Source organism: Ailuropoda melanoleuca, chromosome 7, assembly GCF_002007445.2.
Source record: "Ailuropoda melanoleuca isolate Jingjing chromosome 7, ASM200744v2, whole genome shotgun sequence".
NCBI classification, from domain to species: Eukaryota; Metazoa; Chordata; class Mammalia; order Carnivora; family Ursidae; genus Ailuropoda; species Ailuropoda melanoleuca.
The window spans coordinates 48,346,934-48,374,449 of NC_048224.1; the positions used below are offsets into that span (position 1 = coordinate 48,346,934).

Below are 27,516 nucleotides of genomic sequence, written 5' to 3' on the forward strand. Positions count from 1 at the left end.
GATAGTACTGTCATTTACATTTTACAGATGAGATTGAGGTCCAGAGAGTTCGACGTAGCTGAGGTCACATATCTAGGAAGTGCTAGAACCAGGACTCTTTCCCAGGTCTTCTTTAAGTTTGGTGCCATTTTCCTTTCGCTACACTCTATTGCACTGCCCAGAATCTGCTCTGACCATTCATTTTACAATTGAGGAAACACAACCGAGGTAGAGAAAATGATTTGATACAAGTCATATGTCAGTTGTAGAGCTCCCACAATTCCTTTTTAAGTACAGGTGATTATGGATCTATACAGGATGGTTGGCAGGGAGTGATGAAATAGGAATATTGGGATCCATACCTTCTTAACTCTTAGGCAAAAGCTCTTTCTCTACCCGTTAAAAAGTGTCTTATCCTCCTTTGGCTATGTTAGGGACATAATTCTATGCTATAGTCATGATACTATGAATAGTCGGATACTATGTAGTCAGTTGCTATAAACACCTTTAAATGTCACTGAATTTAGAGAGCATACCCTACTATCTCTATGTGGAAAATCTGGCAAACCAAGACATCATTGAAGCACTGTTGGGAAGTGGATCCCAGGACCTTCAGTATGAGGCTTAGATTTCAAATCTTGCACCATAATTGTGACCTTGGGCAAGGACTTACTCTTTCTAGACTTTCATTCATGTATTCATCACTTGTATTCAGTATCTCTTTGTTCAGGGACTGTGCTAGTTACTGGAGGTATGGCAATGAACAAGACAACCACAGATAGTCGTTTTGATGGTTATAGTCTTATGGAGGGACTTAGGCAATGATCAGGTAACTACACAAATATTAGCTAATATTGTTTAAGTGCTATGAAGAAGTGTAGGGTGTTAACAAAAGTGGGCTACAGGACATTTGATCTGCTGTGGTTGGAGGAGATGACCGAAGAAGCATCCTCTGAGAAAGCGATGCTTAAGCTGAAATCTGAAAGAAAAATGGCAGGTAGTTCATTAAAGAGGTGGAGGAAGATCATTCCAAGCAGATTCAACTTCAGTAGTATGTTTGAAGACCCAGGAGCAGAAGGAACATTCCAGGAAATGAAAAATCAGTGTGCTTATTTGTAAAATATCGATGGTAATCACAAATCTGGTTATCTGATAATACATATGAATGTATTAAAAATGTACATTTTATAAGCTAATACACGGCTGGATTGGGAGAGGTTGCTGGGACAATGGACAGTGAGCTTTGTGTCCCTCATCTAGTTCTTTCCAAAATTAAAATTCACCTGTGGGAAACAGAGAAAGTCAAGTTTTGAGAACCTTAACTTTGGAAAAACGGTATGTGCTTCAAATAGTTTTAAAAATTACTTCAACAGTTTCAATAATAATGTCAGTAATTGCTCTGAGTGTTTCATGTATGTCATAGTATAGTGTAGTGGTTAAGAGCACAGAGTCTGGAGCTAGATTACCTGAAATCTAATCTTGGGCAAATTATTTATCTGTGCCATTATTTCTTCATCCATAGAATGGGTATACTTATAGTACTTATTTCATGGTGATATCATGAGGCTCAAATGAGTTAATGTATGTAATGTAGCACTTAGAATTGTTTCTGACACATAGTTGTAGCTCTGTAAATGTTGGCAATTGTTTCATTGTTATTGTTATAATTATCATTTTAAAGGCTCATTAGTATCACCATGGTAAAAATGGTTGGCAAACTAGCTCAGGCAAAAAGATCCACCCAAAGTCACTGAGTAAATCCCAGACTTCTGGGATTCCAGTTCAACCCCATGTCCAAAGCCCAGATACTTCCTGACACATTTTTTTTTCTGAGTATAAGTTAATTTTGTTGGATAATACTTGGGCTCCTGTGACAGTTCCTTTTCTCGACTTTAATTCTTCTGTGCTGAACTGTTAATATGAATGTCCTTAAGGTAAAGGGCCCAAGGGACTGCCTTTATTGAACTTCCACTTTGAAATTTCCTGACTTCTGTGCAATTAAAATCTACGCCTAAAACATTTCAGCAATGTGGTTTATTTATAGAATTGTCTTCCGGTTCACATGTACTGGATCTGCTTTTGGGTGCTGCATTTTCTGTCAAAGGTTGTTTATTTCTAACCTATTTTGATTTCCTGTTGCTTTGTGGATTGGTATGACCTGCAACAGGAACACCAGGAAGCCTTCTTAAATGGAGCAGCCAAATCGAGACCCAGTAGATTAAAAAAATAAAAATTAAAAAAACCACATTATTATACAGCCATATTTGGATATAAGTGTGGGTTAGGCATTGGCTATATTAGAAAAATCTAGATATAGAAACCTCACTTAGAGCCAAATTTTCTGAACGGTTTTGCCGAAATAGGGCAGAGCTATTAGTTCCATGCCCTTGGACAGTGACAGTCTCTTTGAACCTCAGTTTCTACATCTGTAAAATGGAGATTATTATACTTTCTTTGTGGCATTATTGGGAGGATTAAGGGAAATATGGACAGATAAAGCAAGCAACCTGGGCCTGGCTTCAATTAATAGTAGCTATTGATAATAATTGAAGAGGAGGAAAAGATACTTTTTCATTTTTTAATCCAGATTAGCGTTTACTGACTTCATATACTAATCACTGACATCTAGCATTCCTTGCTATTAAAAATTCCCTCAGGGGAAAAAAATAATTCCATCAGGAGAAATTATTTTCCTTTGCTCTACTCATTTACTTTTCTTTTAAGAAATAATAATGATAGCTGGCATTTGTTGAGCGGGTACCATATCCCTGGCACTGCGCTGGGTGTTTTCCATACACTTACTATTTCATTTTAAGATCAGAAGTATTTTTCTCTTTTTGGAGATGAGGAAAGTGATGCCCAGATTGGTGGAGTGAACCGCCCAAAGTTGAAATGTACATGCAGATCTGACTGACTAGGCTATCTGGTACATTCGTAAGGACACAAGATTTCTTTATTGTGTCTGACCCTCACGTGGAAGTCTTTTTGAAATGGAAGGCGATAGCTCTCAACAGATAGCCTTTTGTGGTGCTCTTGCTATCCACTGGGCACTATGCCAATTATTTTACCTGCATAAACTCATTTATTGTTCCCCACCCTAAGAAATAACTATAATTATCCCCATTTTACAGTTGAGGAAATCAAGGAGCAGAGATGCTCAGGGGCATTTAGTCAGTGGTGGCGCTGGGATTGGACTCCAAGTCTTTCTGGCTACAGAGCACATGCTCTGATTTAGTTCTACTGCATCAACATTTTAGGATAGAACTAACTTCCTTCCTTCCTTCCTTCCTTCCTTCCTTCCTTCCTTCCTTCCTTCCTTCCTCCCTCCCTCCCTCCCTCCCTCCCTCCCTTCCTTCCTTCCTTCCTTCCTTTTTTAAAATGATGTGTAGGATGGCTTTTCAAAGATAGTAGCTTCCAGGTATTTGATGAGAATTGTTCTTGGTTTTAACTGAGTGATAGCCAGATTCCTGGCAGATGCTAGCTGTATGTCAGCTAGATGCTAACATCTTTTCATGGTCAGACCTCAGATGTATAGTGTGTAACTTGTGCTAACACAGAGGAGGGTGGCATTTTCCAGAGCTTCAGTTCTGTAACATGGAAGACCTCAAACCTCAACCGTGCTTCAGATTCACATTAAAGTAAAGTGCATTCTAATTGGTAATCAGTGCATAAGGAACCAAAGAAAATTTTAATTAAACGCTGTCGTGTGAATTTTCCAGTCATTTTATGCTTGTTGAAATGATTTTTTAAAAATTTAGTTTAAAGTCCTCTCAGGGGCGCCTGGGTAGCGCAGTGGTTAAAGCGACTGCCTTCGGCTCAGGGCGTGATCCCGGGGTTCCGGGATCGAGTCCCACATCGGGCTNTTGCTCTGCCCTCCCTCTTTATAGTATAACTTTATCAAGATTTTTTGCCTTTTCTCATGTAAGGGTTTAATTAGCATCATTAAAGATTTAGGCTGCTGCACGCTTACTTACTCTATGTTCCCTGCGTACTCTAAGAGGCACTTGGTACAGTAGAAAGAGCCTGGCGATTCGGAGTCTTACAGACTGTGAGCAAGTTACTTAAATCTCTGTGAGCCTCGATCTCTTCATCCTGTAATATGGGGCTAATCATATTTCCTTTGATGGCTGTTGGGAGGAGATAATCATTTAAATTGCCTAGCACATAGCTCAGTGTGCAGGGGTTGCTGATAATTGGTACAAATTATTTTCTGAAATTGTAATAACAGTCTGTTTTACTTAGATCTCCTTTTTGTCTTACTCTTTTTAGTGAATGTTCACAAGGATCGTCTTCAGTCATGGCCTTGGGTTTAAGGTGCTTCCGCTTGGTCCACCCTGCCTTTTGTAACTCCCTTGCAGCCTGGACCAGACCTGTTTCAGAAGGGACGCTGAAGAGAGTGAGTGGAAGACAAAATGACCGTGGGCAATCCATGGCCTCTCCAGCTGTACCAGTCCGTCATTTTGCTACCAAGAAAGCCAAAGGTAGAGATGTATGACCTCACTGCTTTCTTATATTTAGCCCTTGAACTCTCATAGCTGGAAGGGATCTCAGAGAGTTACTGAATTTCTCCCTTCGTGGAAGAATGACGAGATGGCGTCTCAGACAGTTCAGCTGATCAGCTTAAAAGATATAGTGACAGAGACAGTGGTATTGAGGGTCTGTTTGCTTATTACCATGCTGCCTCCTATGTTACCATTGCTTAGAAAATGTCTGATTTCCTTCTTTTAGTTTTAGAAATAGAGATGTAAGTGCCAAGCAAATCAGACTATTTGTGGCAGAGATCAACATGTTTTCTCCCTATAGCAAGACCTAGTTGGAAGTAAAATTAAAACCAGAAGTGTGTTGGGTGAAGAGGTATTAGAGCCGTGGATTTAGATGGATGATCTTAATGGTTTGTGTCATCCAAGAATGAGACTTTGATATACCGCAGGTCTCAGCTTAAATGGCGCTTCCTCATGGAAGCCCTCTCTGACCTCTTAGACCGGGTCAGGTCCCTTGTTACGTGCACTCATATGCACGGTTATTTTACCTCTGACATCCTTAGCACAGCATTCATTAATTAATCAATTAATTGTAAGATTAATTATTGTTTCTTAAATGTCTTCTATGCCGGACTTTATGAGGCTAAGGTCTGTATCTTGTTTAGTACCTAACAGGGCCTGACATGTAGTATGTATCAAAAAATGTTTGAACGAAGGAAGGAGTGACAGACAGAAAATTGTCAAGCACACCTGCTTTTGGCAGTGGTTGGTCAGGGCGTCCATTCCAAGGATGGTGCTGGAAATATGCTGCAGAGTATTTTTTCTACTGGCTTTCCTTTTATCATTTCGTATGGACCTTCCCTTTTCTATTAATAGGAAAATGAACAAGTTGCTGAAAGAGCATTAACACATGTTAGAAGACTTACATTCTGTTAATAGTGATAACGGCAACAACTTTTAATCTGTATGTTGCACTAATTTTTTTTAAATTCACATATTTAATAAATGGATCTTCATAACTATCCAGTGAAAGAGAATTATCCAGTGAAGAAATGTTTTTAGTTATCTGGTGAAGCACAGATCTCACTATTTACAAATGAGGAAGCCGAGGTGCCAATGTAAGTTGTTTGTCCCTGGTCACATCTAGTTAGTGGCAGAACTGGAAACAGGGTAGGAGGGGTGGGGGGTCCTGATACGCCCAGCATCACACACATTAGCTACAGCATGTAAGCAACATCTTTTCAGTTTAATTGGCTATTCAGTTTTTATCTTTTTTGATTGCCTCTTTAAAAAGTCGGTTGCTTGACGTTTTCTTTTAGGTTTTTGGATTCTTTCTGTAAGGAATGTGAGTCCTTTGTTGATTGTATGTGCTACAGCTGTCTGCTTTGTTTTTTACTTAGTGATATCTTTTGTTGAGCGTAAGTTTTAATATGGTGATATTTTTTAGTCCTTTTCTTTATCATTTGTACTTTTTGTGTCTTATTTAACAAATCCTTACCTATCCAAGGTCCTAAAGCTATTCCTCTGTATTTTCTTCTAAATATTTTAAATATTTTTACTCTTCATGGGTTTTTAATCCATATGGAATTTTTTCTTGAATATGTTTGAGGTAGGGAATCTAGTTTTAAGTTTCTTTTTTATGATGGGTAATAAGTTGTGTCAATATCATTAACCCATTCTTTACTCCACTGTAGCATGTCAAGTTGCTTTTTGTGTATTTTATTTCTGAGCTCTTAATTTTGTTGAATTACTTATTTCTCCCAACACTAAATTCCTTTCTAAATTCCTGAATCACTGTCATAATATCTTGAATCTGGTGGTACAAATCTTTCCCTTCACCGTATGCACACACTTTTTCATTTTCTTCTTTCCAGCCTTTTGCTCTTGTATATGAAATTTATAATCATATTGTGAGTTTTTCTCCATAAAGATTTTATACATTTCTTTAATCAGGTTTATTCCTGGGATATGATTATTTTGGTCACGTACATATATTTTTAAAGTAATTTTTTGAGTTATAGCATATATGCAGGGAAGTACATACTTGTAAGTGGTTCCAGTTCAGAGAATTCTGATCAAGTGAATCCAGCCTTTTAACCATCACCCACCCTCTGGAAGCTTCCCGCATGTCCCTTTCCGTCGTCACCCTTCAGGAGATAACCCATGTTATTGACTTTAGCACTGTAGATTAGATTTGCCCTTTGTGAACTCAGTATGGCTTCTTCTGTGCCTGGCTTCCTTTCCTAACAATCTGTTGGTGAGGTTTGTCCGTGTGGTTGCCTGTAGTAGTTGTTGGTGCATTTTTCTTCCTTTATGGTACCTAGTGAATGCTTCTGCCACAACTTGTGTATGCTTTCTATAGTCGATGGGCATTTGGGTTGCTTCCAGTTTTGAACTAAAATAAATAATGCTACTATGAACATGCCTGTACCTGGATTTTGGTGCCCATATGAATACCTTTCTGTTGGTGTACATAAACCAAGAGAGGAGATCTCTGTCTTTGAGGATGTGTACCTTCAGTTTCGGTACAATACAGTTCTCCAAAATGGTCATGCCGGTGTCCACTCCTACCAGAAATGTTTTAGCTTTCTCTTTGCTCCACATACTTGTGAACACTTGACGCACACTTTTCATTTCTTGCTATTCTGATGGTTGTGCAGTTATATCTCATTGTGGTTTTAATTTGTAATTTCTTGATGGATAAATGAGGGCAAGCACCTTTACATTTGCTTATTGGCTCTTTATCCTCTTTCCAGTCTTTTGCCCATTAAAAAAATTGATTTGTAGGAGTTGTAATATACTCTAAAGATAAGACTTCTGTTATATGTACGTATTGCTAATATGCTTGCCTTCTCACTCTTTTAATGGTTTTCTGAGGAACAGAAGTTTTTAATTTTAATGTAGTCCAATTTATCAATCTTTTCCTTTATAGATAGTGCTTTTTTCCCCTCCTATTTGAGAAAAATTTCCCTACCTTAAGGTCATGAGTACATCTGTTATATTATCTTATGGAAGATTTGTTGTTTTAAATTTGTATCTTTTAAAATTATGTGTTCTGTTTGGTTGCTGGTAAATAGGAACACTTTTGGTTATTATACTCCAGTCTTGTGTTTTGCAACCTTGAAATCTTTTGTTAGAGCTATTGTTTGTATATTCTTTTGGATTTTCTAGGTAATTATAATATCTTAAATAATGATAGCTTTGTTTTTCCCTTTCTAATCCATATACCTTTTCTTTCTCTTCTTCCCTTCCCCCCCCAACTACATTAGCTAAGAACTCTAATATAATTTGAATAAACGTGACTGATGATAGTAGGCATCCTTATTATGTTTCTGACTTTATCAGGAACACTTCTCATATGTTAACATCAGGAATTAACGTTTGCATATTTTTTCAGTAGTCTTTCTTTTAAGCAAATATCTTCTGTTCCTATTTTGTTAAGAATTTTTTATTTGAATGAGTATTAAGTTTTTATCAAATGCTCTTACTGCATTTATTTAGTTGATCATCTGTTTTTTAAATTTTGTAATCTGTTAATGGGGTGACTCAACATCAGTAGCTTTTTCTGATGTTAAACCACTTTTGCATTTTTGTATGAGCCCTACTTGCTTTTGGTACATAATTTGTACATACATCACTTGATACGTAATCTATATGTACGTTGTTGGATTTGGTTTGCTAATACTAATTTAGGGTTTTTGAGTCTATACTTTTACGTGAGAGTAGCCTTAATGTAACTCTCTGATATTGATGGGCATAATTTTCTAACATTATCCTTGTCTGGTTTTGGTATCAAGACCATATTAGTCTCATAATGTGAGTTGGGGAGTTCATCTCTGTCTCTCTCAGTGGGGTGGTCTGATAAGATCAGGATTAATTGGTTCTTTACATAGATTGTTAGAATGTGCCTGTGAAATCATCTAGACCTGGTATTGTATGTGGACAGACTTTAAATCATAGATTCAATTTCTTTAATGATTATGATGTTGCTTAGATTTTCTCTTTTTTCTTGAGTTAGTTTTAGTAAATTAAATGTTTTTAGCAAGTTTTTCATTATTTCTAAGTTTTCAAAGTTGTTGGCATAAAGTTGTCCATAATAGTCTATTAAGATTATTAAAATCTTTAATGTTTTGATAACTGTCTCCTCCTTTTCCTTCTTAATATTATTGATTTGTCTACTTTCCTTTTTTCCCCGTGATTATCCTTGACAGAAGTTTGTCGGTTTCAAAAGCCTTACAAAAAAGAGCCTTTAATTTTGGTGATCTCTCTTTTCTTAGTTTTATTGATGTCTGCCCTTTATTGTTTATTTTCTCCCATGTCCTTCTTTTTCTATCCTTTCAACTGGACAGTTCATTAATTCTCAACCTTTGTTCTTTTCTTATATGCATGTACAGCTATAAATTTCTTTTTATTTTATTTATTTTTATTTATTTTTTTTTATGTTCGGCTGGCCACTGTGTCATTAGTTTTTGATGTAGTGTTCAGGGATTCATTAGTTGCATGTAACACCCAGTGCTCATCACAGCCTCTGCCAACTCTCGAAAAAACACACGTTTGAAAATTTTAAACACTGCCAAATAACTCATGGACTACAGAAACACATAATGAAAATTTAAAATATTTAGGAAAAGACAATAAAAATACCACATATCTAAAACATCTAGGTGTCTCCTTTCTAGCTAGGTGTCTCCTAGAAGTTTTAGATGTGTGGTATTTTTATTGTCATTTTATTTGGAAGTCTTAAAAATTTTTCAAATGTATGTATTTTGGAAAGTTAGCTTAATCCTACTGTGATCAGAGAATGTGTCCTATATGATACAGAGTCTTTGATATTTATTGAGATTTGCTTCATGGTTTAGAACATGGTCATTTTGTATAAAGGTCCAAGTGTGCTTGAGAAGAATTTATATTCTTTTATTGCTGGGTACAGGATTGTATATATGACCATTAGATTGAGTTGGCTAATTTTATTGATCAAATTTTCTATTTTTTTTTAATTTGCTCAGTTTATCAGTTATGAAGAAAGGTATCTTGGATGTCGTATGATTGTAGATTCATCAGTTTCTCATTTTAATTCTGCCAATTTTGAGGCTATGTTATGGGATATATTTAAGTTCAGAATTGTAATATCTTTCTGGCGAATTGTTTTTACTGTCATTATGAAATGGTCTTCATTTTTTCTAATAATGCATTTTGTCTTAAAATCTATTTTTAGATATTAATATAATCACACAGCCTTCTTTTGTTTAATATTTGCCAGGGTTATAATGTTTCCATTCCTATACATTAAAATTTCTGTAATTTCATGTCTTTGTAAAACCTCTTATGTATTGTGTATGACTAGATTTAAAAAGTTCTGAGAATCTCTAACTTTTATGTGATTTTCTTGGTCTGTTTATTGTGATTACTGGGTATTTGTGTATCTATTATTTTATTTTGTACTTTATCATGGTTTTCTTCTTTTCTTTTTTCCCTCCTTTCTATTGAATTAATTAAATTTCTTTATTTCTCTCTTTTCATCTTTGCTGATTCAGAAGTTGTACGTCTTATTTCTTATTGTTTTAGTAGTTACCCTTAATTTCTAGATATTTATAGATATAGATATTATAGATATTAAAAAACACCTATAGAAAAGTGCAGCTGTCATAGAAAACAGCTTGATAATTTTCACAAACTGAAAACACTTGTGTAATCAGCACCCAATCAAGAACTAGAACTTTCCCAGCATGTCAGAAGTCCCCTTTATGCTCCCTTCTAGTAACTTTCTATCTTTTACTCCTTGCAGGTAACTGTTATTCTGACTTCTAATAAGTGGATTTGTTTTGTCTCTTGTACTGTATATTCTTATATCTGGCTTCTGTACTGCCCAGTCTGTATTCTGGTGTCTAGCCTCTGCTCATCGTTATGTTTGTGAGAATCATTTTCTTCTATGCAGTTGTAGATCTTTCTTTCTCATGGCTGTATCCTATTTCGTTCGTATCATCCATCCTAATATTGGTGGGAATAACTTAAAATTTTTAACATGCATTCTTAGTTCAAAAAAATCTGAAGTTGCAGATACTATTTCCATTGTTTCTAGCTCCTCTTGTTGTTCTTTGAAAGTATGCTGTTATTCTGAATTTTGATCCTTTATGGATCACTTGTCTTTTATCTCAGGCTGTTTTCAAGATCTCTTTGTCCTTGGCTTTCTGCATTCACAGGATGTCTTGGTGTGAATATACTTTTATTATCCTTTGTTTGGAACCCGTATTTCTGAATCTGAAGGTCCTCATCTTTCATCAGTTCTGAAAATTCTAAGCCATTATTCTGTTAAGAGCAATAAAGTTTCAAGCATGGTGGTGACAAAAGCAAATACATGTTTTTAAAAACTCACTCTGCTGCTTACTGGTTGGTACTTGGGGGAAAACATTTAAATAATTTATGCTGTAGATTTCTCATCTCCCTGTACAAGGGGGACAATAATAATCTCTGTTCTTCCTAACTCCGAGAGCTGCTCTGACTCTCTAATAGGAGAATGTACTTTAAATTGCATTGCAAATTATAATGTGCTGTATAGATATCACAGGATGTAGCTCACTGTAGATGTTCAATAAAATTTGTTATGAATGGCTCTCAATAGATATTTGTTGAATAGTTAACAAACGTAGGATAGTGTTACTTAATATTTTTATTCTTTTTTCCCTTCACCCACCTTCCATGAAGAAAGGCAGGAATATTTGTTGTACTCATGGAAGTGATATATATATATATATATAGAATGTATCTGAAAAAATCACCATGGTGGCTTAGGCATAAAATCGAATATTACTCAGTTCCCACTACTGTGGATTCTCTGAAATACAAGCCATTGTTATTACCACTGGTAGTGGTTAATGTTTGTTAACTACTGTTGTTTGTTTTGTCTTTCCCAGCTATCAGGTACTTTGCATATCCTGTCTTAGTATTCATTTTAAAATGAATTAATGTATTTCCTGTGTCTCCAGTTATATTTTTCCGGAGGCAATCTAATGAAGAGTTCATGGGTTTAAACTTAGGCAGATCCTGGACCAAATCTTGGCTTTACTATTTCATGACCTTGTGACATTAGCCAAGTCACTTTACCTTTCTCATCTTCTGTTTATTTTTCTAAAAAATTTTTCTAAAAAATAAGGAATTCATTCATGGATAGTACACTTTTAGATAATTGAATTACTTAATTTGTATCATAGCAACCTGGCAATATAGGTATTGTCCCTGTTTTACAGACAAGGAACCTGATGCTCAGAAGAGTGGAGTAACTTGCCCAAAGTCATAAAACTGGTATGCATCATAGCCAGGATTTTCACCTGAGGTGTTTCATTATAAAGCCTGTGCCTTCACTAGCATGTCAGAAAGTGATTAGCACAATGCTGGGTACCTAGTGGACAATCAATGTAGGCTCTTTTTTAGGGCACTGATAATGTACTATTTTTTAGCAGTTGGCATTTTTCTCTGCACTTAGTGGCACTTCTTCACTAATTGTTTATGGTCTCTGTTTATGCTGCTGCTCTTTTATTCACTGATTGTTGACTTCCTAGCCAAAGGGAAAGGACAAGTCCAAACCAGAGTGAATCTTAATGCTGCCTTGGTTGAGGATATAATCAGCTTGGAAGAAGTGGATGAAGAAATGAAGTCTGTGATGGAAGCACTCAAAGATAATTTCAATAAAACTGTCAATATAAGGACCTCACCAGGTTAGTGGCTGAACCAGTGTTTTGGAGAGGGGCATAGTGGAAAGGTCATGGCTTTGGCAGAGCTGGGTTTCAGTCCCAGTTTGTTACTAACTGGTGACTATGGGCAGTTAACTTTACTTTTCTGGTCCTCAGTTTCCTTGTCTAATTCCTACTTTATAGCTTTGGGGTGGGTATTAAAATAAATGAGGTCATATACGGAATGGTTGGAGCACAGTGCCTGGCTCGTAGTTAACACTACTTTATTCATCCATTCAGCAAATATTTGTCTACTATGAGCTAAGTATTGTGCTGGTACAGAGTGGTGAACAAAACATAGGCATGGTCTTTGCTCTCATGGAATTGCACTCTCAAAACATGGGAGTTTTATTAAGGTTATATTATATAACACTTCTAGGTATATAATCTCACAGTGACTGACATCTTTGGTCTGCTTTTTGCAATTTGTCCTATTTGGCCATTCTTACCCCTTACTGGGAACCAAGTGGCTGCAGACCTATCCATCTGAGGCATTTCTATACCCCTGAGCTTGACCAGGAAGATTCCGTTTGGGTTAATAACTTCCTGAAAGTGGCTTTTCTAAGTGGGAAATGTCAGAACTGTCTAGGAGAACTGTTTGCAGATGTGATGGAAGAAGTGAGTTGTCAGCTAATGGTGCAGGCAGGCAGGAAAAATCCAATTGCTGTTAAATTGGCCTTTTGGAAATTGTCATCATCCTAGAGTCAAGCCTGGGACCCCCTCTGAAGGTATCTCAGGGAGCTTGGGCTTCTCCCACTCACATCTTGGTTGGGATCGTTCCTAAGGAAACTAGAAAATATTTCGTGAACTTGTTCTTAAGAAAACCAAGTGAAAAATATACAGCTCCATTTATAAACACCAGCAGAAACATACTGAGTTCAGGGAGACGAGATCCTATGTGAAATCAGAAGACCATTCCATCATTTGTCAACTTTCGGACTGGGGCATTTCTCCCTTTGCTGACAGTAGAGCGTGCCATTCAATCTCTCCCAACTGTTTATTTTAAACTTGCTTATTATTTTAGGTATGAAACTGATAAAGTGCTTTGTCTCCCCTGTGCTTTCTGGCCTGTTAACATTCTGCAGCTGAAACCAGAGAGCAGTTTGAGAGGAGCTCAGGGAGAAATGTGATACTTAAAATTAGCCAGCAAGCTCCACTCTTGTTGAACTTAAAAAGATGATGGGCCTGGAAAGAGGCTGGGAGTGTAATTTGTTAAATGTTAACCTCTAAGAAAATGAGGGGCAGGAATGAGGCTGAGGGAGATTCTCGCTGGGGACAGATTGAGGGAAAAGGATTTGATGCATTATGTCGATACAGATTTAGGGAACGGGAACCACCACAGTTGCATACTGAAAAGCCCGTGTTGCAACTTCTGTGGCAAAGGATCTTATGGCAAATCAGGAAGGCTGAGTTAAGATCCATTTTCAAAAGGCCTCCCGTTGGTATTTCCTCTTTGCCTCCTTCTCTTCAGGGTTATGTTTGTGTAACGTTCTCCATAGAACTTGGGCCCATGAAGAGACTGGGTGAAACTGAACTTAGCCAGTCTTTTGCATGCCAGATTCTTCCATATCCTCTTTCATTACTATCTGAGCCAGCAGGCACTTTTCCTTTCACACCTCCATCTGTCTACCAGCAATTTCTATCTCCAAGGTCGTTGATTGCTTTTATTAGTTGTCTAAAGTACAGATTTATCCATGTGTTTGTTCTTGCCCTCTTCCATTCATTTGTCCATCTGCACACCCATGTAGTCACCAAAACATTATTGAGCACTTATGCTGTGCTGATTAATAGGTGCTGTTAGATACGGAGAGAAAAGACATTGTTTCCACTTTCCAAGAGCCTAGAGCCTAATGTGAAGGGATAGACAAGTAAACCAACATGGACAAGACCACGTAGCAGAGCAGAGTGGTGAAGACCATGCCTTCAGAGTTAGCCAGACTAGACTTCGTTATTAAGAGTTGGTGTGACCTTGGGCAAGTTACTGTTTGCTCCTCAGTTTCTTCATCTATAAAATAATGGAACTATTTCATAGTGTTACTGGGATAATGAAAGCAAAGAAATTCTAGAAAGCATTAAGCACAATGTCTTGCTCATAGGAAATGTTCAGCAAATACTGATTATTATAGTGCATAGGGTCCCTGGGAGCTCATAAGTTCGTTTTAATCCAGTCTAGAAGGTCAGTTAAGATTTCTGAGATTGGATGCTGTTATAGCTGAATGATAAAGAATGAGCAGGAGTTATCTGAGCAGAGAAGGGCATTCTCAATAGACAGAAAAATATATACTCAAAGTCCTGAGGCAAGAGAGAACAGATTGTATTAGAGGAATTGGAAGTGGGTTAGTTTGGTTAAAACTTAGGAGAAAGTCAAGAAATAATTTCACATTTATTGGGCCCTTTTATATGCCAGGACACAGTTACAAGTGCTTTCCAGAAACTCTTTCACTAAATCCTCATAACAACCCTATGAGAGAAGTACAGTTTTTATGCCCCATTTAGAGATCAGGAAGCAGGTGCCAAAAGGTTGAGGGGATCTGCCCAGGGTCACACAATCAGGAGATGGCAGAGTTGGTATTTGAACCCAGATCATTGGTCTTCAGAATCATGGAGACTTTTACCATTATACATCCTGGACTCTTCTAGATTGAAGCCAGTGATATCAACAACCTCCTATCTTGCGATGACATTGAATCTGGTTGAATACTTCTAATCAGATCTTTGGGCCGTAGTAAAGTACTGCATTATTCTAACAACAGGTTGCTGGGACAACACCCAGTTTGTCTAAAAGGACCCCTCCCCACCTTTCTCTTTGTGTCTCAGAAAGAGCCATTTATAGTTGGCTACCCTGATGGATGGTGAGGATGTCTTCATTCTGTCAACATTTCCGAGCTCTTTCCATCATGTGACACTGCTGCTCCTCCATTGATAAGGGATCTCGGAATATTAGTTGAATCTGAATCAGGTGGGCACTTAGATGTGGGGCTGTTAAAGTCCGTCTGAATTCTAAAACCCTGTGACTTTTCTTTTAGGATCCCTTGATCATATCACTGTGGTAACTGCTGATGGGAAGCTTGCTTTAAACCAGATTGGCCAGATCTCTATGAAGTCGCCACAGCTGATTTTGGTGAATATGGTCAGCTTCCCAGAGGTGAGGTAGCTTTGCCAAAGAGGATTCTTCTTCGTGGTCTCTTTTGGAATGGAGGAGGCTGGGTCAGGTCAGGAGGAAGTATTTCCTCCAGCTTGGGATGACACAAGAGAGAAGGAATAAAGGGAACGTAAGGATTTAAGGAAAAGCTCTCTTCCTGTTTCTAAATTCCTTTTCTGTTGGACTCAAACACTAAAATGCCAGGCAAGAAATTTAAATACTGAAACAGGCTCCATCTAAGAAAACAACAGTGGCAATGCAGTGACTGGCGCTTAGCCAAATGGAAGAGGCTGGGGTAAGTGGCAGAGCCTGTGCCCAGCTCCTTTGCATTGTTGCCAGGCAGACATGTAGACCTGGTCATCAGTGTTACCAGATATTAAGGTTTTTATTTCTAGAAGAAGCCAGTAACTCAAATTTTTATGTAAGATCTTTGTTAAATGTTGATAACTGATTCACTTTTTTTTTTTTTTAAGACTACGAGACAGAACATATTCATGGGCCAGATTTGACCTATGGGCCCCCAGTTAGTGACCTTTGCATTACTATTTGGAGCAGACCCTCCGGAATTTATATTCCTTTCAAAGTGGACTGGTCATTGTAGAATTGCACAGAGCTTCCAAGGTGAAGATGGGTTGCATTAGATCATTGCAACCTTGAGGCTACGATTTTAAGTCTAGTTGAGGAAGATAAATGGGCTTTTCCATGTTGGTCCGGTAGGAATTGACCTGGATTGGGAGTCCTGGAGAACCTGGAACCCAGTCCCACCTCTCCCTCCAGTTGACCATTTGCTAATCTGTTAATAGGAGGTAAAGGAATCTGAGGTCCCTTCCTATTCTGATGGTCTCTTTCAGTAGTTCTATTCCAGAGACCACAGTGGAACCTGTTGGATTTGACCAGGTGGGTTAGAGGTGTGAGTGAGGGAAAGCCCTTACTATGAACACTGTTTCAAATCAGAGGGCTACTATAACTAGTGTTCTGGGCACACTTGGTGGGGGGTGGGGGGAGGCTGTTACCACTCTCCCATTCTATTTTCCATACCATAGCCAGAGTGAACTTTCAAAAAAATATATTAGATTATGTCATTCCCATGCTTTAAATTTATCAGGGACTTCATGTAAGCTTTAAGAAAAAAAATTATTGTGGCCTTAGAAGGCTTTGCATTATGCTCTGGCCCCTGCCTGTCTCTAATCTCTGTAGTCTCATGCCACTGACATTCTTGTATGCCACTCTAGGCACATCGGCCTTTGAAGTCCTCAAACACACCACACCCTTTGCATCCTCAGGGCCTTTGCATATGTTGTTCCCTTTGAGTGGAACATACTTGTGTGGCTAATTGCTCCTCATATTTTGGATCACCGCTTAAATGGCACTTTCTCAGGGAAGCCTTCCCTAATGTGCTTAATCTAAATTATTTGTCCACGCTAACCTCTCTTACACAGCCCACTTCTTTTTCTCCATCGCACTCATCATTAACAGTTAGGCATTTATTTACATCTTTACTTTCCATCTCACTCCATAGACTGTAAGCTTGGGCTGTAGGACACGTGTCTAACTTGTTCGTTGTGTGCAGCACCTATCACAGTGTCTGGCACATGGAAGCGCTCAGTCCGTTTTCCTCAAGTGCATGAGTACTTGTCATTAGACTGATGGAAGGAGGGCACTCTGCCTTGGTGTTACTGAGAAGCAGAGAAATGGACGAAAAGAGAATTGTCAACTCTTTCCCTTTCTGGCTCCCTCTGAATGGCTGAGGCCTTCTCCCTTGTTCATCTGATCCCATAGGCACCGCTGGCCAATTTAGGGAATAGCCTCCTAATTACACAGCTTGAAGACCTCATCAGGCAGATTGCTTTTCAGAGCCAGCCACTTCTGTTATTAAATGGCAAATGGCATTCACAGAAGAAGCACCTGATTGGCCACCAGAGCATCTTATGAGGCAGGAGGAGGTATTAACAGCTTAATTTTTTCTTAGGAAGTTGGAGTATATCTTCATTTTTAACCAAAGCATCTTTGCCATTTCTCTAAGTTGAAATTCCGTGAGTTTTGGGAAAAAAAAAACAAAAAACCTTCATAATCATCTCAGTAGGTACTTTACAAGGACAGAGTGAGGAAGTGTGAGTTACATTGTCTTTTGAATTCCTTTATCTCATCTGGTGTATATATTAAACAAATAGCTCTAACTAAACATTTCCTTCCTCCAGTTTAGAAGCTGTCCATAGAGTACCCAGGTTCATAGCTTCAAAATGCTGAGCTAATCCCCTCTGTGTTTATGTAATTCCTTTCTGTTTCACATGCGGTTGGCTTTCTTTCCAAACCTGAGCATTTCTGTGTCCTGCCGCAGTGACACGATGCAGATTTACATGCATAATCTTTTCAAATGCATTGAGGACAGAAAACTGTGTTGCATTTGTTTAACATGTGTCCTGCTTGATAAATGATACACACAGTTGCTGCCTTCCATAAACTTGCCTGCAGCTAGAGTTAATGATGGGAAAGGAAAGAAGGGAGTAAAAACCACAGCTTGATTTGAACAAGGCAAATAAAAAAAAGAAAAAATTCCACAGGCTCCACTCTTGCTCTTGTGGAAGGAAGAAAGCTAATGTGTATTGAGTGTCTACTATGTTGCCAGGCATTACTTTCTCCTGTTTTGTTCAGTGATCGACATAGGTCTTCTCTAAGATGAAGCATTATTTATTCCTTTTTATAGATGAGGCTCAGAGAAGTTAAATATCTTACTCAGGTTCACACATTAGGATAGAGTCAAGATTTAACACGGGTCTGTTTGACACTAAAGCCTGTGTTCCTTTCACCATTCCTACAGTAATTCAACAAATATTTATTGAGTTTCTGTGAGTTATTAGGCTCTATTTGAGGTATTGGGATTTCATTGATTAAGACAGCCAGAGTTCCTGCCTTCATAGACCTCACACGTGAGGGACTCATTGGTATATAAAGAGAATGGAAGGGTGATAATGAAAATGGCCCTAGCAAAGTTGACTTGGACCCATATTGTCAAAGTTCTTGTTCACCTGTCTATGAAAGTTTTACTATCTTTCGTTCTTTAACGTAGATTAGCTTAAGAATAGCCGTAGCAGACACTGCTAATGATCCCGGCACTCTTTCTTACCTGACCCTAGATGGGGTCGATGTGCTTTCTCCACACAGTACTCTGAGCAGCTACAACCAGTTGGAGTTGGTCACTGTTGCTATTTGAGAACAGCCCATTTGTCCTGGGGTACTGGTCAGCATCCCTTCAGGAAGGGGGTGCAGGCCGAAATGGAAGTGCAGTAGAAATATGTGCCTTTTTGTCTGAACCATGAGTAGTTCAGAAGTTATGTCGGAAAAACAGCTGTGATTCCCTGAGTTTCTGTCCTACCATATCAAATGGAAATTTACATATTTAGAATATTTTAGAGGAACTACCTCTTAATAGGTTTTTGCAAATGAAACCTCTCTTGATTCACAATTTTTCTGCATATGAAAGGACAGAACAAGTTAAGTATAATATAAAATTGGGAGGGGGTTAGATACATGAAGTAAAAGTAAGGAGTTGAGTTTTTCTAACAGATCTAAGCCAGTTCATTAATCTTCCTACTCAGCATACTTTTACGGAGCCCTTACCACGTACCTGGCACTGTAATTATACTGGGAAGATGTACGTATTGAGACGTAGCTCCTGCCTGGCTTGGAAGCAGCAGTGTGTGTTCCCGTACCCATGGGGGAAGGTTGTATGGAAAGACTGGGGACCAGACCGCCAAAGATTGTTGGTGGCAGCGGAATGTTGACAGCTGAGTTCTCGGTCATTCTGTGAGAAGCTTCAGAAGAGGGGGATTCGGAGACTTGAGATCAGGCCACTTCAAAGTAGAGACTTTCCCTTTATTGCTAACTTTGGAAGCGGAGGAAAACTTCATTTCTTTATCCAGCTCTTTTATTTACCTTGACCATTCCCTTTATACACCAGACCAATCCAAATTATTTTTGGCTACTTTATTTATTTATTTTTAAGATTTTTTTTTAAGTAATCTCTGCACCCAGTGTGGGGCTCGAATTTACAACTCTGAGATAAGAGTTGCATGTTCCACCAACTGAGCCAGCCAGGCACCCCTATTTTTGTTTATTTAAAAAAAAAATCAAATTCCCCGTGCCTTAATTACTAAATACAGTGAGATAATAGATCTGGAAGAAAATTCAAAGTAATGTCATTGGATGGAGAGTTGAGGTGCCTGGAGTCTCCTCCTAACTCTGCCAGTAACCAGAAGTACGTGGGCAAGGTCCTCGCTGTCTTGCCCTTGGCTCTCAGGGAAGACCGCATATGTGTGTAGGGTCCCTGTATACATACAGAAGGGACTGTACTTGATGATGTCAGAGATCCCTTCCAGCCCCAGTAGTCTTTGGTAAGAGGTACCATTTTAAGAATGTACTGTTTTAAGCAGTGGTCACACTGTTGTATTCTGTGTACAGCCTCCTGAAGGGATGATTCGTCTGCACGTGGACTTCCTTTTTGTCTTTTTGACCTTATGGTAGCACCTTATGTCCCTGTGGAATTAAGGTCATGTTAAGATGAAATGGATAAGCTTTTTAGGCGTGCTCTCAAAAATCAAAACAAAACCTAGAAAAGTAAAATAGGTGTGCAGTAAACCCCATTCATTAAAACACAAAGTCTAAGAAGGAACTCAAGGCCAAGAATTGGCCCTGTGAATCCAAGTGAAGTAGATTGGCTTTGGTCAGACCTGAACTTCTTTGAAAATGTCAGAGGCCTTTTTTCATGAATTCCGTTGTCATGCCAGTGAAAGGAACTCTCTTCCACACTGCTTGATTTTATCCTTTAGGATTTCATAACAGGTGTAGTTGTACTGTTGCTTGAGGTGAGGTGACCCACACCTTGGGAAAATCAATGTACCCTTGTGCCACCTAGCCCAGTAAAGAGCAAAACTGTATCAGAGAAGACCCTGAAGGTTGTCAAGCAGGACAGTAGCACATCAGCTGAGTGATGACATCAACTCAGCCTTTTTTGGAGGATTTGTGCATTCTTACCTTTGTATAGTAAGTTTATATGATAAGGCCCCTTGCCTGGGTGTCACTGTGTGCCAGGTACAGAGCCAGTTGCATTGTTCATGTTATCTCATTTAATCCTCTGTGAGGCTTAGATACCTTGTGGTCTCGGATTACAACATGGAGACTCAGAGAGGTCAGGATTGTTGCCCCGGGTCACATGGTTAGCGGAGCTAGGATTTGGACTGAGATCTTTCTGACTTCAAAGCCAGTACTGCCTTTCCTAGAGCACATACCAGCAGAGACTCATTGTTCATTCCAAAATGTTGAGTGAGGTTGGTGTGAGTGTAGATGCGAATGAGTTAAATTTATTTACTCATTCCAAATCGGCACTGGTATATTTTGAGTGTAAAATGTCAGCTGGAATTTTTAATGTATAAAATCTTTCATCTGTCTTTACACCAGTCTTTGCACAGACCAGCCCCCCTCCCTTGAGGATTTATTGTGGTTTTGATCTGTGTTGCCTCAAACCATTGAAATCTTTTCAAAGAAGCAGAGCTGTTTTCTTTTTATTTTTTCCTTCTCTTTGCTTTTCTTCCCTCCCGCAGTACACTGGTACCAGGAGTGGACACAGTTTGCTATTCAGCTTGATCAAAGCACTCTACACCAATGTAACTTCCTGATCTTACTGGTAACAGAACTAAATGTTTCCATGTTCTGCCAAGATGGGTTGCCAGTTATCGACAGAGGGCTTGCATCTGGTAATAATTATTTACTAATTCTGTTTACCTTTTGATCTGGTTTTCAGTGTACAGCTGCAGCTATCAAAGCTATAAGAGAAAGTGGAATGAATCTGAACCCAGAAGTGGAAGGGACGCTAATTCGAGTACCCATTCCCAAGTAAGTTTGGTTAAAATTCACATATTTTGATGGAATGGGGCGCTTGTCCTTGGAAGGCAACCAACACGTCAAGATCCTGTTAGGCCGGTAGCATACCTTATCTGTACCCTCTATTCTGGCAAACCCCAACATCTTTTGAGATCCAGTTTACTGATTCAGAAATATTTATTGAGTGCCTACTATGTACAAGGGGCTGGAGATGCAGCAATAAACCTGGCAAAGTCCTTGCCTGTGCGTAACGTACGTTCTGGTTGGGAAGGTCGGACACATAAATAGCGAGTCATTCCAGATAATGAAATGCTGTGAGGAAAAGGTGCTGTGACCCAATAGAGCAGCTTGATGAGGGTGATGGTGGAGGGATAACTTTGGCCTGGGAGGACTCTTTAAGGAGGTAAGATTTTTGCTGAGCTGAATGGTGAGGAAGAGCCAGCCTAGGGGAAGAGCTTTTCAGGCAGAGTGAACAGCCAGCACAAAGGCCCCAAATCAGAAAAGACCTCAACACTTGTGATCTCCAACCCATGCTCCTTGAAAAGTTATTTTTTTACCTTAATCCTTGCTTATTGAAAAATTTAGGCAGTAGAGCAGAATGTTGTTAATTATATAAATAGAACTTAGAGTTTTGAGTGACTAAAAATGTATGTTTATTTTTAAATTAAAAAAGAAAAGAGATAACAAGACCTTGGCATGTTTGAGAACGAGAAAGCCAGTGTGTCTGAAGCTCAGGGAGGGTGGGAGACAGTGGTAGAAGAGGCTTTTCAGGCTGTGGGAAGATGTGTGGGCTTTCCTCTAATTGAAATGGGAAGCCACTGGAGGAGTTTAAGCACAGGGAGCCGATCTGATGTTGACTTTTTGGGGGTCTCCCTGGCTGTGGACTAACAAATGGAATGTGGGGGGACAGAGTAGACACAAGAACAGTCCGGAGTCAACTGTGATGGCCCAGGTGAGGCAGGAATCTTCACAGGTTCCAGAGCAGTCAGAAGTAGTTTCTCCTTCTGTCATCTCGTCGCCTAATTATCTGTAAGTCCCTCTTCCTGCACAGTGCCTCACGGACAGCAGGTCCCAAATCAGTGTTGAATTAATTCATTCAGTCATTCAACACATACTGCTAACTACATGCCAGGCACTTTCCTAGTGGCTGAGACATAGCAGTAAACAAAATAAACAACAAAAAGCAGGTGTCCTCCTGGGCTTACCTTCTACGAGTAGGCACTTTAAACAAATGCTAACTTAAATGGCCAGGCACTTTCCTAGTGGCTGAGACATAGCAGTAAACAAAATAAACAACAAAAAGCAGGTGTCCTCCTGGGCTTACCTTCTAGTCGAGTACGCACAGTAAACAGACAAATCAGTGCATGATGGAATGTCAAGTGATGATAAGGACTATGAAAAGGGATAAGCGGGGTAAGGGGTACGAACCAGGGGGTTTTACTGTAGATAGGAAGGTTCAAAAGGAAGTGATTTTTTTTTAAGACTTATTTATGGGGCACCTGGGTGGCTTAGTTGGTTAAGTGTCTGCCTTCAGCTCAGATTGTGATCCCAGGGTCCTGGGATCGAGCCCTGCGTCAGGCTCCTTGCTTAGTGGGAAGCCTGCTTCTCCCTCTCCCTCTGCTGCTCCCCCTACTTGTGCTCTCTCTCTCTGTCATATAAATAAAATTTTCAAAAAAAAAAAAAAGATTTATTCTAGAGAGAGAGGGTACATGTGAGCGGGGGGAGGGGCAAAGGAAGAGGGAGAGAGAGAATCTCAAGTGGACTCTATGCTGAGCATGGAGTTCGAAGCCTGAAGTGGGGCTTGATCTCATGACCCTAAGATAGTGACCTGAACTGAGATCAAGAATTGGACAGTTAGCTGACTGAGCCACCCAGGTGTCCTGAAAAGAAGTGACATTTGAGCAGAGACCTAAGTATAATGAATGAGTGAAGTCTCCAAGTAACTAGAAGGGAAATAGCCTTTTTATGTTACACATTGTCCTGTATTTCTTTACATATATTACCTCACTTCTTACACAATCCCCATTTATTGTAGGTATGGAAATTTAGGCTCAGAGAGGTAAAGTAATATCTCTGAGATCACTCAGCTTATGCTAAAGCTGGGACCTAAACCCAGGTTTTGTTGATTCTAAAGCCTCGTGATGTACCCATGCTAGCAACAAGAATCAATCCCAACACTGAAAGTCCACTGAACTTTTTTCCTGCTTTATGGCCAGAAAACAGCTCTCTTATTCCATTGCGCTCTCAGTGTTCTGTAAATCAGAATTAATGCTATGCTTTGGAATTGGGAGCAATGTAACTTAGCGTTTAAGAACCAAGTAGACCTGGGTTCAAGTCCAGAACCTGTTTGCTTGGTTAGTTCATTAATTTGTGGAGCAAATTTTTACAAATATATCATGTGTCCTCAGGCTCTGTGCTAGGGGCTGGGGATATATTTTGAACCCGATGTTTGTCTTCATGGAGCTCACAGGCTGTGGCCAGGTCCCTTCTTTATATCATCTGCAGCTTATCTGTGGAATTTACTATTACCCACAGTTTACAGATGAAAACACTGAAATTCAAAGGAAATTAAGGGACTTGCCCGAGATCACATGGCCAGTAAGTGGCAGTCAGGATTCGAATCCTCAGTGTTTCTGTTGCTAGAGTACATGTTCTTGATCCTGCACTGTCTTTATAGATGGGTAATTCTGGAAAGTGCTAAGTGTGTTCATGGACGTCGGACGTAAGACCCGGGAGTGGAATGAATAGTAGTCAGCTGATTTGTTTTTTAGTTCTTGCTATTTTGTCTGTGGAATCTTGGAAGAGTCACTTAACCTCCATGAGCTTCAGTTTCCTCATATACCAGATGAAGAGATCGTTCTCAGTGGCCTGCCACTTTAAAACTTTTTGGATGCTATGAATTTCTGCTGCTAAATGCTCATTGCTGACTTGGATTCTTCTGAGAGTGGCCTGGTTGTGTGTCTTATTCTTTGAAGGATCCAGTCAACATAATGTGCACCTCCACAGCCCTGTGGGAGTTAATGATCGCCCTCGTGCGTTGTATGTAAGTTTGAAGGGTCGTTGAGTTTCACTTAATTTTCCAAAGACTTGGGGATCTGTTACATTTTATTTTATATTATTTTATGTTGGTTAATGGGAATAATCTAAGAGAAAGTTGACGGACCGAAACCTTCTGCTCCTGCAAACCTCATTTTTTATATACTTACTTTCCTTTGACAAGGTGGTAAGGTCATGAGGCCCTTTACTGAATTATACGTTTGGTAGTTTTCCAGATAAAAAATGAATGATCTGTTCTTCATTACGGAGGCTATGTCATATGAGAGGATAAAGGTTGATGTCGACATGAAGAGGACCAAGGTTTTTATTTGGTTTTGGCAGTGACTTCCTTATGACCGTGGGCACATCACCGTAACAGCCTGCTGCCTTCTAGTTCCGGACTTGTAAAATAAGTGAAATAATACATAATGATAGGTAGAGATTTGGTGGGATTAGTAGAGAAAATAGATTAAGTCGTATGATCTTCTTAGAGGAAAGAAGCTATATAAATATAAGATACTGATATTATTTCAGTAAACTTAATTTTCATGATTGTAGTTTAGGAGAGAGGAAGAAGTGAAGAAGGGAACTAACATGTTGAGTACGACTACATCCCAGGGCCTATTAGGTGCTTGATGTAGACCGGGAAAGTATCATGGTTATATTTCTGCCTTGGTACCACGGAAGCATGTAGTTGAGTTCATCCTGTCCTGCCTTTTAGCTGCATCCCAATGGCAACTGTCCCCACTTCTCTGAGTCTCAAGGAGGTCATCTGTGAAGTATTCACAGGGTCTCCCTTCTGTGATCACTGGCAGATCTCAGTGAGATAGTATATACAAAGATTTTGATGCTTAGCTAGTACCCAGTGAATGCTAGCAAATGTTCCCCCATTCCCTTCCATAAATAGGCAGAAGCACTGTTCCCTTTTAAGGATGAGGAAGCTGAGATCCAGAGAAGTGGGGCATTGGTTCCGGGTCAGATAGCTGGTAATTGGCAAAGCTGTGAGGAGGAAAATAATGCGCTAAAGCCTCTGTTAGGAGGGTGGGAGGTGTGAGGGAACCAGAAGCATACATTCCTAGGAGCGGATTCTGATTATAAAATTTCAAGTTTAGTTCTAGGAAATTTGCGTTTCGTGATCGATCTTGATTCTTCCTCCGCCTGATGATCAGTCTGCAAGTTTTCTGGCCTTAACTCTGGCTGCCCAGAGCGAGGTTTTATTTGCAGTTGCAGTGGTTCTCGGCTACAAGATCTCGGCTACACCTCGTCCTCACTATACTCCTCCGATTCTTCTATTCTTATTTAAATGAGTCTACTGAGTCTGTGACTCTTATAGAATCTGCCTGTGATCCTTTTGGGAAATAGGGGGAAGATAAATCCAAAATCGACAACAGGTCAGACTTGGAGCCCTCTCTGACGGCCTCTGGGAATCCAGCCCCATGTGGCTGTGCACAGACTCTTCTCGTGGCTGTCCTCAGTCCGGTACTGCGGAGCCTCCGACGCTGGCTTCTGTCGGGGCCCACGGGCAGTGTGTGCAGCTTTTGTTTTCTCGCCTGGCCAGGGTTCTTTCATTTAGAGAAGTCAGCCTACCGGATAGATCATTGCTGTTCATGGTTCAGAGTCAGTGAAATCGATCCTTCTACTTTTTCTTTCCTATTTATGTGGTCACATTGAGGGTACTTTTTATTGATCACTTGCTCTGCAGGTGTAGTGCCTGACGGGGTGCTGTGCTGAGCGCCTTGTAGTTTCTCCCCAAATTCTCACAACAACTCCGATGAGTTCAGAGACTATTCTTCTGCCTGTTTGATTGGTGAGTTGCCTGAAGCTCACGGACGTGAACACCTGTCCTCATAAAGCTACTGAGTGGCAGAAGCAGGATTAGAACTCATGTCTTTTGTACTCCCCTTCTCCCTGTTCTGGTCTCCTGATGGCAGGTCTCTCTGGAATATTACTCTTTCACTTCATTGAGTGAAGTGATCAGGGACCCTGAAAGGTTTTGAGCAGGAGATCCTTTTCATCAAGCCAGATTTCTGCCCCTACCCCATTCGCATCTTTATTATGCCCCCAAACAGGCACACAAACACATTCCATTGCTCATTGTTTCACCCAATTTCAATGAGAAATCCACACAGAGTGGAATGAGGCTGCTTGTTGGAGAGCACTGACCTCATGTCTGCCTTTAAAGAAACCTGTGAGGAATCATGAATTCACTGAAGAAATAAAAGTACGTGTGATTGACTCACTCCCTGCTGAGGTTGCATTCTTCCTTGATTGTCCCCCTCTGTCGTTATTTTTCATCAATGTCCGCATTGATTTTATTTTAAGTAGAATTAAAGAAAAAATTAAAATACCTCCATCCTGTTCTCCATGGGGAACCACTCTTAGCACCTTGATTTTCGAGACTTTATTCTATGCAGATTCAAACACGTGTCTCTATCTCCTCCATTTTTCTTGTAATGGTAAGGGATTAAATTACATATACTGTTCTGCACTTGTTTTTTTTTTAACTTAACAATGATTCATTATTCTCTGATGAGAATTCTTCTGCACTCTTTTTAAAGGATGCAGAGCGGTTGCGTTTTACACACAGCATTAACTAGTTTGCAGTTGTTGAATGTGTTGGTTGTTGAAAGTTTTTCTCTTTTACTAACAGGGTCATAAGGCTCTTCAAGGTTTGCTTCCGGTTCTCCTGGGCGTAGGAAGTGGTAGGGTGGGGGGACTGTAATTGGGAAACAAGGGAACAGGGGGAGCTTGGTGTGGCTGTTGCTGCTTGATTGTCTCAGTGCTCGTTTGCAACAGTGTGCTGCATGTTGCCGAGCTTCTTAGCGATGAGGACATTTCAGAGCCAGATGGCCTTCTGCAGCACGCCCATGTGATCCATCCAGGGTTGCTCAGATCCCAACTGTTTTACTCAGTCTATTGATTAAAATGTTAAATTCATCCCAAAACATCCTCATAGAAATTTCCAGAATAATGTTTGACCAAATATCTGGGCATCCTGTGGCCTAGATAAATTGATGCATAAAATTCACCATCATAGTTTTATAGACCACTATAAGGATTTTAGCTTTTGGTTGGAATGAAATGGGAAGTCACGGGAGGGTTTTGAGCTAGGGAGTGACATGATCTGAGTTAGGTTTTTTTTGTTTTTTTTTTTAAAGAAGTCATTCTCTCTCTCTTTTTTTTTTAAAGATTTAATTTATTTATTCAACAGAGATAGAGACAGCCAGAGAGAGAGGGAACACAAGCAGGGAGTGGGAGAGGAAGAAGCAGGCTC

The 27,516-nt window shown here is 39.6% G+C and overlaps 1 protein-coding gene across 3 annotated transcripts in view; it reads left to right on the top strand.

The window, feature by feature from the left end:
• Window positions 1-27,516, top strand: part of MRRF (mitochondrial ribosome recycling factor) — a 55,225-nt gene that overhangs the window by 772 nt on the left and 26,937 nt on the right. For 2 of the 3 annotated variants that reach the window (XM_019796105.2, XM_002915948.4), the window contains exons 2-5: window positions 4,249-4,460; window positions 12,017-12,172; window positions 15,214-15,332; window positions 21,127-21,218. In XM_019796105.2, coding sequence (XP_019651664.1) covers window positions 4,249-4,460; window positions 12,017-12,172; window positions 15,214-15,332; window positions 21,127-21,218 — 579 coding nt within the window. The remainder of the gene's footprint in view (window positions 1-4,248; window positions 4,461-12,016; window positions 12,173-15,213; window positions 15,333-21,126; window positions 21,219-27,516) is intronic. The other variant, XM_034664450.1, reaches the window with a different exon arrangement.